The 12,321-nt window shown below is 50.8% G+C and overlaps 1 protein-coding gene across 1 annotated transcript in view; it reads right to left on the reverse strand.

Moving 5' to 3' along the window:
• LOC308467688 (inositol polyphosphate 5-phosphatase OCRL-like) overlaps window positions 1-12,321 on the reverse strand; it is a gene marked incomplete at both ends in the record, with an annotated part of 85,237 nt that overhangs the window by 14,837 nt on the left and 58,079 nt on the right. Inside the window, 3 exon segments of the mRNA XM_080989405.1 lie at window positions 4,613-4,848; window positions 5,734-5,899; window positions 6,473-6,583. Coding sequence (XP_080845531.1) covers window positions 4,613-4,848; window positions 5,734-5,899; window positions 6,473-6,583 — 513 coding nt within the window.

Consider the following 12,321-nt stretch of genomic DNA (forward strand, 5'->3'; position numbering starts at 1 on the left):
AAGTTGCTCCCAGGGGCTCAGCTGCCAGTGGGTAAGCTGTATGCCATGTCAGACAGGGAGTTGAAGGAGTTGCGGGAATTTATTGACAAGAACCTGAAAAGAGGCTTCATAAGAGAATCAAAGGCGGTGGGGGGGCAGTCCGGTGTTCTTTGTGGACAAAAAAGACACAAATAAACCCAGGCTCGTTGTGGACTATAGGGCCGTCAATTTGGTGTCGGAACCCGTGACCTTCCCAATGCCCAGGATTGACGACATTTTAACGCGAGTGAGGAAAGGGAAATTTTTTACCAAGCTGGACCTCAGGGGCGCATACAATTTGATCAGGATGAGGGAGGGGGGCGAATGGAAGACCACAATGTTCACACCCCTAGGTGCCTTTGAGTACTTAGTTATGCCTTTTGGATTACAGTCGGGCTCCGCCTGTTTTCAAGCTTTCATGCACCACGTGTTGGGGTCTCTGCTGTACAAGAACTGCGTAGCCTTCTTGGACGACGTCTTAATTTATTCGGACAACGAGGAGCAACATGTTAGAGACGTCAGGGAAGTGTTACAACGGCTGCAGAAGCACCAGTTGTGGGTCAAGCTGGAAAAATGTCAGTTTCACGCCAGAGAAGTTGAGTTTCTGGGGTACAAGTTGTCTGACAAAGGCTTAGCAATGGACCCAAGCAAGGTGCAGGCAGTGCTGGAGTGGAAGGCTCCCAAAACACGGAAGGACGTGCAGAGGTTCCTAGGGTTCAGCAACTTCTACAGGAAGTTCATCAAGAACTTCACCCACTTGACAGCGCCCATCACGGATTGTCTCAGTAGCAAAAAGAAGTTTGTGTGGACAGAAGAGGCCCAGCAATCCTTTGAAAAACTGAAGAAGGCGTTCGCATCGGAAGAGCAACTCCTGCACGTAGATCTGGAAAAACCCATGAGGCTAGAGACCGACGCGTCCGACAGAGCCATCGGGGTGGTCCTTTTGCAGCCAGGGAGGAGCAAGCAGGAATGGAAACCGTGTACCTTTTTCTCAAGAAAACTGAGCAAGTCGGAGCAAAACTATACTGTGTATGACCGCGAACTTCTGGCGATCTACACGGCCTTTCGTCGTTGGCATCATCTACCGATAGGGGCGCAACAACTGATCCAGGTTTGCACAGATCACAAGAACTTGGAGTACTGGAGGACCGCACGAGTACTCAACCAGAGACAGATTCGATGGGCACAGGAGTTCTCCAAGTTTTTCTTTGAAATCCGATACGTGCCCGGAGAGGAAAACGTAAGAGCAGATGCTCTCTCGCGTAAACCGGAGTACTTGGAAGGAGAGGGGCCGCCGGAGAAACGACACGTGATCCCCGAGGACCGATGGGTGTGTGTGGGAACTTTGGTGGGGAAACGAGAACTAGCCGGGCTGACCAGAAACGACGTGTTCGCGCAAACTAAAATCCGGGAACTCCGAGACGGAAGAGGGACCCAAGAAGGGTTTGAGGAGAAGGAAGGGGTACTGTACTATAGGGTACGCTGTACGTACCGGGGGAAACCCTGAGGGGAAAAGTACTCAAACAACTCCACGACAACCCCACAGCTGGGCACTTTGGACAGCACAAAACCATGATGCTTGTGACCAGGCAGTTCCGGTGGCCCAGGGTGAGGGAGGATGTACGGGAATATGTACGGGGGTGCGACCGCTGCCAAAGGGCAAAGGGGGAGCGGGCTGCCCCCGCAGGATTACTGGAACCCTTACCCACGCTGGGAAAACCCTGGGAGGTGGTGTCCATTGATTTTATGACAGATTTGCCCAAGTCCCGGGGAAAGACAGCGGTCATGGTAGTGGTCGACCTACTGACAAAAATGTACCATTTTATAGCTTGCTCACATGCTGTAACGGCAGAGGAAACTGCCCGGTTGTTTGTGGATCACATCTTCAGGCTGCATGGCGCCCCCTTGAGGGTTATCTCCGACTGCGGGAAACAATTTACTTCCTGGTTCTGGAGGAAGCTCATGAGCTTGCTGCAGGTGGAGGTGGGTTTCTCGACGGCGAGACACCCGGAGACCAACGGGCAAGCAGAAAGAGCGAACAGTATACTCCAGCAATACCTATGCTGCTACGTCAGCGAGAGGCAGAACGATTGGGTAGAGAAACTAGCGCTGGCTGAATTCGCGTACAATAACGCGGAACACGTGTCCACAGGAATGAGCCCATTCATGGCCAACCATGGGTGCCATCCCAGGGCCTTCCCGGGGAGTGGGGAGGAAAACTGGAGCGTACCCGCGGCAGAGCAGTTTGTGGAAGAAATGGAGGCCCTGCACCAGCAACTTAAGATGAACTTGGAACGGGCCAAGGAAACTTACAAGAGGCAGGCAGACAAGCACCGCAGGGAAGGGGAGACCATACGGGTGGGGGACCGGGTGTGGTTGTCCACCCAAGGGCTACCTTTCAAAGGGGGGTGCAAGAAGTTGCAGCCCAGACGGCTGGGACCTTTTGAGGTAACACAGCAAGTAAATCCCGTGGCATTTAAGCTCAAGTTGCCTGATAGCATGAAAATACACCCGGTTTTCCACAGGTCCCTGCTCTCACCGCATAGGGAAGGGCGGGAATTCCAGGGGCAAGAGGGAGAAGTCACCACACACCCGCAGGTAGAAGAAAGGGAACACCATCACAGGGCCACGGAAATACTGGACTCAAGGTGGCGAGGGCGCCAGGTGGAGTATTTGGTAGCTTGGGAGGGGGAACCCGGGTCCGAAAACACGTGCCTTCGATGACAGGTATCTGGTGGAGGTATTCCACCGCCGGTTCCCAGACAAACCCAAACCCCTGGAGAGATTCTGGGAGGAGCAATTTGGAACCACAGACGATGAAGAGGTTTTTGAGGGATTTTCTGACTCCGAGGAGGAGGGAGGAGAGGTTTCGGAGGAAGAAGAATCAGACTGGGAGGACCACCCCGTTGGCAGGTATAAGAGCGGGTGGGAAGCGGGTTTCGAATCCACAGAAGATGGTGACAGTTCCTTCCGGGGGTTCCCCGCCTCGTCGGCCGACGAAGGGGACGAAGTTGATTCCACAGGTCGGTCCAGGGGTGGAGGGGGTTCTGGGGGGGGGAGGTGGATGTCAGGGAACTGACATCGGAGCGAGAGGCGAAGGGGAGGCTCCTAGATGATGCTGGCGAAGGACCCAGCAGCAGGGGGAGAAACAGCTCAGTAGAGGGGGAAGCAAATCAGCGCAACACCAGGGATAAAGGGGGGCAGATGGGGGAAACGGAGAGAGGGCTCCAGGACTCTTCACTGGACCTCAGTGAGGAGGGCACAGGTCCTCCGCTACCCACGCCCTCCCTGCGCAGAAGACTCCCGCGCAGTGAGAGGAGGAGGAGACTGGGTGTCAAACAACTTTTATGTTGGAAGAGGTTCAAGAAACGCCCACTGACGGATTCTGCCAGCGACTGAGGCAGTCAACATGAGAAAGGGCTGTGCAGTCAGAAAGGTTTAACAAGGCAAATTAGCCTAGAGAGGCACCAGTTTACGCACAAGTAACTCATACCCATTACAGGTACTTTCAGCAGCAGCGCATTTCACAATACGGCATTCTTACTGTTCACTGGCAACCTGTTCCCAGGTTTGAGCGGTGGATTTTAGCTTCTTTTTCTCTCTTTTTGCAGGGAAATACAGTTCAGACCTTTCCCCCCTCCTCCCCTGCAATCAAGGGGGGGAAATCGCTTAATTTGATGTTAGAATTATAATCCTTTTCCAACGTCTTTCGAGGTTTCCGCTTACAAGTTCATTGCTTTATTCCTTTTACAAAGAACGGAAGGCAGACTTCCTGTTTATGCCTCTCCGCTTCGGTGCCAAATTATTTCTTAGTTCCTTTGTTTCCGAAATTAGCCTACTCACGGATCGTTGTTTTGCAGCCAAATTGTCCCAGGAAAAAGGCAGCGCTCTCTGGTAACAGCTGTGCGGCTTCGCTCCACAGAAGAAGCAGTTGACTCACAGCACTGCGCCACTTCCCCGCTCCACTCCGGAACCCGTAATCGGGCTCCTTTGCAAGTTGGGGGGGCGCAAAAGGTGCCCGCCGAGTCCCACGGTCACAGGCTTCACCCGCCTGTGATTTTTGAAGGGTCCCCGCTTCGCCGTAGCAGTGCAGACCCGATTTCTGCAGAGCCGGTTCCCTCCAAGTCAGAGGGAATCCGCCATTACCGATGGCGCCACCCCGGAAGTCAACTGTTACCTTTTCTAGGAAGCTGTCTTCTCCCTGAGATCAGAGGAGGAAGGCAAGAGCAAAAGAAAAGTGGGGAAAGACAACAAAGTGTGTTAATGGCACAGGCCCTGAGAAGAGAAAGAAACAGCCCGTTGGCTGAACAGTATCTGGGCAGATGGCAGGGAAATGCACACGGTTTAGTGGCCCTGTGAAAGGGCAGGTGGGAGGACAAGAACGTGGGATGACTCAGTCAATGCAAACAACGGGCATGAACAGCACACAGGAAGCGAATGCACAGCTACAGAAGCTGAAGCTGAATGCAGTGAAGGACTCCCAGGCCACACATTTCTGAGTGGAAGAGCAGCTGTTTTTCAAGCAGGCAAGCAGAGTGGGAAGGTTAGACATTCAGCAAATGAACCTGCCAGGTAAATGAACCCCTTTCCCTACCAGGTCAATAAGTCTGGTGACGGGAACTTCGCAAATCAGCTGCCTCATCCAGCACAAGGTTTCCAAGGAGGTCCCGAAGCAGCTTGGTAGGTAGCTCTCACTGATGGTGAGGAAATAGTCCTTGCCACGGTCAAGGTGAAGGACAAAGATATCCTCAATCTTATCTTCTCTTGAATTGAGAAGCGTCACAGAGTCCTTGCTGACGTACACATCCAGGGAAATGTCCACCGTCTCATCTAAAACGGGAGGAGGTCAGGTAGATACACTCTTCGGCATAGCCAAGTTTGTTTGTTTGTAAATTAAAAGTTAAGATAGTGAATAATTTAACAGAAGGACACAATATGAGCCTGCTGGATCAGGCCAATGGCCCATCTAGTACAGTGTCCTGTTCTCACAGGTGTATGTGGGAAACCTTAACTTCAAGAATTAGGAAAAGAAGCTACTCAATTCCCACCCCACCCCACTTTCCTCTCTATTCCTCCAAAGCAGCAGCTGCACAGAAGTTGGTGACAGGATACTGGGGGGGGGGGGGGGGTAAGAGAAAGTGATTCTAACAAAAGAATATAAAAAGGGAAAGCATTTATTTGTCTCCTAAAGGATTTTTGCACCCCCAATGTAACTTTCTTTTTTAGTCTACATTTCATTGAGTTTTTAAAAGTTTGGCTAGTTCTATATGTTCCCCAATAAATTTTTTCTTCCTCCACAGCGTAAAAATATGCATATTTTTTTTAAAGTAATTTTTTGACGGACTGCTCTCACTGGTTCCCTGCGATGCCAAAAGGTTTTTTGGGACCTTTCAGCATTTTGGGGCTTCAATTCATTTGTGTGTGTCTGTGTGTGTGTGTGTGTGTGTGTGTGTGTGTGTTTAAAGCTGGTCACACACACTTTTACACTTTGGGCTCACCTGCTTTGATGTGTGGCCCTTGGAGGCTTGAGCATGGGGCAATGTAGCCCACAAATGTTAAGCCTCCCTTGCTCTACAAAACTCCCAAGGTTTGATGGAGGAGGGTTGGGAAGAGGAGGAGAAAAGGGGGGATGAAAAGGAAACAAAGGCCTTCCCTAGATGACCCTTGGGGTCCCTTTCCAACTCTACAATTCTATGATTCCAGAGAGAGACTCACTGGGCTCCAAGTATCCCTCGCAGGGCTCAGTGCGAAGCCACGGCTTACAATATTGGCTGTCACTGAGCTTGGGGATAAAGGAGAAATGGAGGGTGACCTGCCCATTGTTTGTGATCTGGAACTTCTCCTTCTGCAGCTGCTGGAACTTCACATTTTCAAACGAAAACTGCAGAGCAAAATGGGGGGGGGGGGAGAGGAAAGAGAGTGCTTGCCTTCAGCAGATGGCAAGGAAATGTGCTCCAGGGGGAAGTTTGTCCTTGGCCCCGGGCTCTCATTTAGGGGACTGCACATGCAACAGGTCTAAACGCCACCACACAGTGGCCACGTTTGTTCTTGAGTGTCCATGTGGGGCTCTCCAGATATTGCTGCACTTGCAACTTCCCATTGCCACTGGCCATGTTGGCTGGGGATGATGGGAGTTGTAGTCCAACATCTGGAGGGCACCATGCTGGCTACCCCTGGAGTATTTGCCTGTGAGGAAGAGGAAGAGGCTGCAGCTCAGTGGAAGGGCATCTGCTTTGCATGCAAAGGTCCCAGGTTCTATCCCCAGCATCTCCAGGTAGGGCTGGGAGAGATCCCCCGGAAATCCTGGGGAACCACTCGGAGACAGTATAAACAAGACTGAGCTAGATGGGCCAAGGGCCTGAAATGATATAAAGCAGGCTTCTCCCCCCCTCCCCCCGGTCTTTTTGCAGCAAACCCTCTTTAAGGGGCTGGAGAGGATCCTATTCGTCTTTACCTCCCTCCTGCTGAGCTCCAGTGAGGGAAGGAATTCGTTCTCCATTCTGTCCATCAACTGAACAATATCCTCAAACACTTTCCCGTACCGTCGGTCATCCACAACCTTCACCTATGGGGGGGGACGACAGAGCACATTTTTTGTTGGAGCTATGGACTAAAAAGGGGGGCATGTGTTAAGAGCAGAAATGCCTGATGCACACCCCCCCCCCCCCGTTTCCAGCCCTGAAAGAGGCAAGTACTGTAACTCTGGGAGCTTCCCCAGGGATGGCAGCGGTTGCGTGGCAAGTCCCCTCCCCCCAAGTGAAATGAAGACACTGGACACATTATTTAAGGTTAATGGGCGTAAAAGGCCACAACTTTATTGATTACAGGAACTGGAAGGTATTGGCCTTAGGCATTGGCTCCTATCGACTACCCGGCATGGGGACTGGGAAGGGTTATCCACCAGCCGTGGGAGTCCTGTTGAAGTACGCCAACTAGGATCCCACGGGTGTCACCGCTCGGGGGCGTGCTGGAGGCCCTCACCTCCCTAGGTTTCAAACAGGGCAACGCCCTCCGGAGTCCTCTACCAGACTACCCTTTTCCTTGGGGGAAGGTGATGGTGCTTCCTTCCCCCCTTCATTTGCATAACAATTACCCCTGCCAATGCCTAACCGCCAATCGAGCAAAGCTCGCCGCCAATACCTTCAAACCTGTAACCAACTCCTAATCCCGGCCATGATGTCCCCCAACCAAATGTCATTTCCAGCATCTGACAGATGCATGCCATCAACTCTGTAGAGGGCGTCGTTGCTGTAATTGATGGTGGGGTGGCTAATGACACACCCACCCAGAGCCGCCACTCTACGCGCCACAGCCCACTCCAACACTTTTCTTTTTTTTAAAAATGATATTTATTCCAAGTTTAAAATTACAAAAAAGAAAAGAAAAACAATACAAAATACAAAGAAAAATTTAACCATAGCAAAGCGAGAAATAACAAGAAAAAAGTGAACAATAAAATAGAATAAAAAAGAAGACGAAACAAAAAATATAAAAATGCATTGAGTTAGAATAGAGCAAAAACAGATTAAACCTTTACATAACCTTTTCCCTTTACTTATTTCCATGACCTCCTCTCACCTCCCAATTTTGTATTCTAGTTCAGATCGTATTTCCAGCAAATCCTTCTAACCTTATTTTCATTTACGTATTTTAATTTAAAATAATGTAATTAAACATCCTCTGTTTCATCAATTTCATCAACTCATTTTTGCTTAATCCTTTATATCATATCTACCAAAACGACCTAATTTTCTTTTTCCAACATCTTTCTAACAGTCTTTTATATTACAATATTTTTGAAGATATATTTTGAATTTTTTCCAATCTTCTTCCATCGACCCTTCTCCCTGGTCTCGAATTCTGCCAGTCATCTCAGTCAGTTCCATGTAGTCCATCACTTTCATCTGCCATTCTTCTCAGGTGGGTAATTCTTGTGTCTTCCAGTACTTTCCGATGAGTATTCTTGCTGCTGTTGTAGCATAAACACTTTTCTTGCTCTATTGATTGCAACCGGGCTCAAGCTATCCTTCCATGTCCTCCTCTCAAGCAACGAGGACCACAAGATAGTAATGTTTGGATAAACCGCCATCAGATCAGCAAAGTCATCGAAAATGTTCCATCTCAAGTCTATAGCTTTGCGGTATGCTAGGTCATTCTCCCCCAACTGGATAACCAAGGCATCAGGTGGGCCCTCAGAAGCGGCTCTCGCCATCATGGCTGGCTTGAATTCGTTCCAGCGCATCCCTCTTTGCGTAATCCAAGCCACCTCAACATTTGAAGGTAAGTTCAAGTTTTGCCCCAAATCGGTGCTCATGGCTCGATTCTTAGTCCAATGCACAATGCTGTGGCCCACCAACCAGATGTGCACCTTCATGTATTCTGGAAGGAAAATGAACAGAAAAACCCAGGTCAGGAACCAGGCAGCTAGTCATAGATTCTTTCTAACATACGCCTTATACGCATTAGATTTCCACCGCCCCAAGTCCTTTATCCTCTCAGTTGAGAGCCCGAGGTGTACCGCAGTGGTAGCGGCTCCAATTCGAAAGGAGTGAGCCGCAAATTCTGCCGCAGGCAGCCCGCATGCTGCCAATGCCATGCGCATCACGCAAGTAAACTGGTGCCTGGCCAAGAGCGATCCATCCGCGTGAATCAAGAAAGGGCCGGGTCTGTTGGGTCTTAAATAGAGGAAACGCCTAGTATCCCTAACCGGGCAAGGTCCACTCCCTTGTGCCGCTGGTAAGCGAAGGAGGGGCCCCTTACCCTGCTGGTCCGTCTTAGAGCTCCGTACTTGCACCATCAGGTCAGTACTGGACAGGGTCAGGTCACTTAGGAGGATGCCCCTTTGGCTGTGGGCCGCCCCCCCTTCACATACAACCTCCCCTATACGGAGGGCACCAAAGAAGGCCATGGAATAAGCAGCTGAGAATAGGCGAGCTTCATATTTTGACCAGCATATTGTTCTTAATTTCTTATGGATCTGGGTCAGAATGTCGAAAGTTATGGGCCTCCTCTTGTCAGTGCTAGGGGGCTGGAGCCTGCACCAACCCTCTAAGGCCTTAGGCACTACAAATTCAGCGCACGGATCTGTGGCAAACAAGGCTTTACAAAAGTATGAAATCCCTGCGGACTGGATGTTAAGAGTCTTTGGTGCCCTGCCCAGCTCCTTCAGGTGGGCTAAGTAGCGGAGGACCTCCCTCGTTGAAGGAACTGAATCCTGCCTCGCGTTGGGTATACTGTTGCGAAACTTTAGGAAGTCGGCCCACGCTTTCTTATAAGATCTCATTGTGGAAGGGGCAACTGCACCCAATACTCCCTTCATCACTTCTCACTCCCGAGGCTCCAGAGATGCTCCGGGAAAGGCAGCGGTGACTGTTGTGCATCCGGCTCTAATGAGCGAAAACGCTCCATCTGAAAACGAGACAGAGCATCCGCGATGTCATTATTAATGCCAGGCATGAATTTGGCTGAAATATATATATTCTGCTCAAGGCACAAGAGGACAAAGGACCGTAACAGGTTTCCCACTCTGGTGGAATGCGCAGACTGTCTAGAAAGAACCGCTACTACTGACTGATTGTCTGTATTGAAACAAACCCTATGATTGCGAAACTGTCCCGCCCATAAATGTACTGCCACTACAATAGGAAAAAATTCTAAAATTGTAAGGTCTCGAGTAATGGGCTTGCCCTGCCAGTCTGCAGGCCACCTTTGAGCGCACCACTGTCCCCTGAAATAAACACCAAATCCCAGAGAACCCGCCGCGTCTGATTGCACTTGCAAGTCAGCCTTGAGAGCCATGGTATCTTGCCATAAGGATATGCTGTTATACCTGTCGAGGAATTGAAGCCAGACTCCCAGATCGGACTTAACTTCTTTGGAGAGGCGTACCCTATGCTGGGGCGCCCTAAGGCCCACTGACAATCTGGCCAGGCGGCCACAAAAGGGCCTGCCTGGTGCCACCACCCTACAAGCAAAATTTAAGTGACCTAACAGAGATTGAATTTGTCTAAGGGTAACCTTCTTTAGGGGCAGGAGCTGCTGTATCAATGCCTTAAGGGCGACCAGTTTTTCCAGGGGGAGCCTAGAAGTTTGGGCCACGTGTCTAACTCAATGCCCAAACAGACCAGAGATGTGGCTGGGCCCTCCGTTTTGTCAGCTGCCAGTGGTACTCCGAGGTCCCCCGCTAGAGTTGTGAATGCCTCCAAGAGGGCAGAGCATCGCTGTCTATTATCTGCGACCAGAATAAAGTCGTCCAGGTAATACAACACACCCAGCGACCCTGTCCTGAAGCACAGGGCCCAATCGAGAAACGTACTAAAGGACTCTAATGCTGAGCATGCAACGGAGCAGCCCATAGGCATTGCTTTGTCAATGAAATACGCCCCCTCAAATCGAAACCCCAACCAACGGAAATCTGATGGATGCACCGGCAGGAGGCGGAATGCGGACTCGATGTCACATTTTGCTAGAAGTGCTCCTCGCCCAAATCTGCGAACCATTTTAACTGCCTGGTCAAAAGAGGCGTATTTCACCGTACACAGTTCCTGAGGTATCGCATCATTGACAGAGCCTCCCCTTGGGTAAGAGAGGTTGTGGATCATGCGAAACTCCCCCGGAGCCTTTTACGGTACAATGCCCAGCGGGGATAAGTGAAGCCCCTCTGGGGGGGCTCGGAAAAGGGACCTGAAACCCTACCTGCCGTGATTTCCTTCTGTATCTTTTTCCTAACTATCTCAGGCCTTTCCCGTACAGACTTCTGATTTTGGGGATCCCCAGTGTTGGGAGGAAATGCCACAGGGATTCTGAACCCCATGGAGAATCCTTCCCAAAGGTATTTTGCGGCTTTTCTATCGGGGTATTGGTCTAGGAGGGTTTTGAGGGGCTGGAGGCGGATGGGGGAGAAGGCGAGACCAAGATACAAGTTACTGGCGGTTACTGGGTCCTTGGTGAGAGGATCCGGGGGCACCTCTAGCATTGTTGTTGAAGTACCCCCTGCCCCCCGAAAGGGCTGTTGCTTATTCTTAAAGCACGCAGAGGTGGGGTGGTTTTCCAGGCACCGCTCACATTCGTGAAGATACTTACAGGAAGGTCACGAACACACACCCCTGTTGTACTCCCAGCACTGGCGGTGCCATTTTGCCTCTGTCTTACCCGACTTGGCCGATTCCTGGTTCTTCTTTTCGATGTAAGGGCCAACATCCTCGCCCCAGTAATTAGGGTCCCTTAGGTCCCACCGGGTGGAGGGCAGGAGAGAAGCATTTCTACGAAAATTCTCATCATAGGTTAATGCCGCGGTCTCACTCGCCAGCGTGTGAGCCCGCCTCACGTGAGCCAAATAAGCAACCAGATCCATCAAACGTTTGGGGTAAGCTGCGCAAATTACTCCCATGAAGACCTGGTACCCATCCAACCAGTTCTCAAAGGTGCGCTCAGCCCTAGGCGTCCTATACCTCCGCTTACCGAAAGAGCGCTTCTTTTCCCCTTTCCCATTATATTAGGGAACAAATGGTTCCCTAATATAAAATCAGTAGACTGATTGGTGGAAATCTTTACATCTTCTACCAACGCCCCATCCTTCCATTCCAATGTTCCATTGAACGTCTTACAGTGCGAATTAGCTCTTCTCTCATGCGCCCAAAGTGGGATCCCATGATTATCTTCCCCAAAACCCCAGTATCCATCCATAGGACCCTCGCTATCAGAATCCAAGGAAGACGTACCTGACTCATCCTCCGTCTCCGACTGCTTACTTCTTTTCTTCTTAGCCGACGTGTGCTTCTTCTTGGACTTTCTTTTGCCCCCTTGCACCTCACTGTTGGCCGAGTTCTCATTGGCCGCTGGCTGGGCGACTAGGGGTTCCAGCTGCTCCGTATCAGAGTCGGAACCCGAGCTACCCTCCGTAGAACTGTGCTGCGGCTGCTGTTCCTGAAAAACACTGAAATACCAGCCTGTGACATGGTATTACTGCTGGCCCCCTTTGCAGGCGCCTTTCCTTTACCGGCACTCTATGCGGGTGCCTTACCTTTACCGGTGCCTGAGGTGGGTTTCTTAGCAATGGCTGATTGGGCGCAAGTGTTGGGGCGTCCGACTGCCGTGGTCTCTATCTGATCGCTGACCGACGCAGTGACTGATGTGCCCTGTTGCTCCTGACTGTTAAGGGGAGTATCGGGTATAACCTCCTGTGAAGATTCTGGCGCTGGAAGTGCCAGAGCCCTCGGCCTACACTGCCTATAAAATGTTTCAAAAGCCATGAAGAATTGAGCAAAGGCTTGAGGATCACAGGGCATAGCCGGCAATTGAGCG

This window comes from Podarcis pityusensis (genome assembly GCF_964106645.2).
Source record: "Podarcis pityusensis genome assembly, chromosome: W".
NCBI lineage: Eukaryota > Metazoa > Chordata > Lepidosauria > Squamata > Lacertidae > Podarcis > Podarcis pityusensis.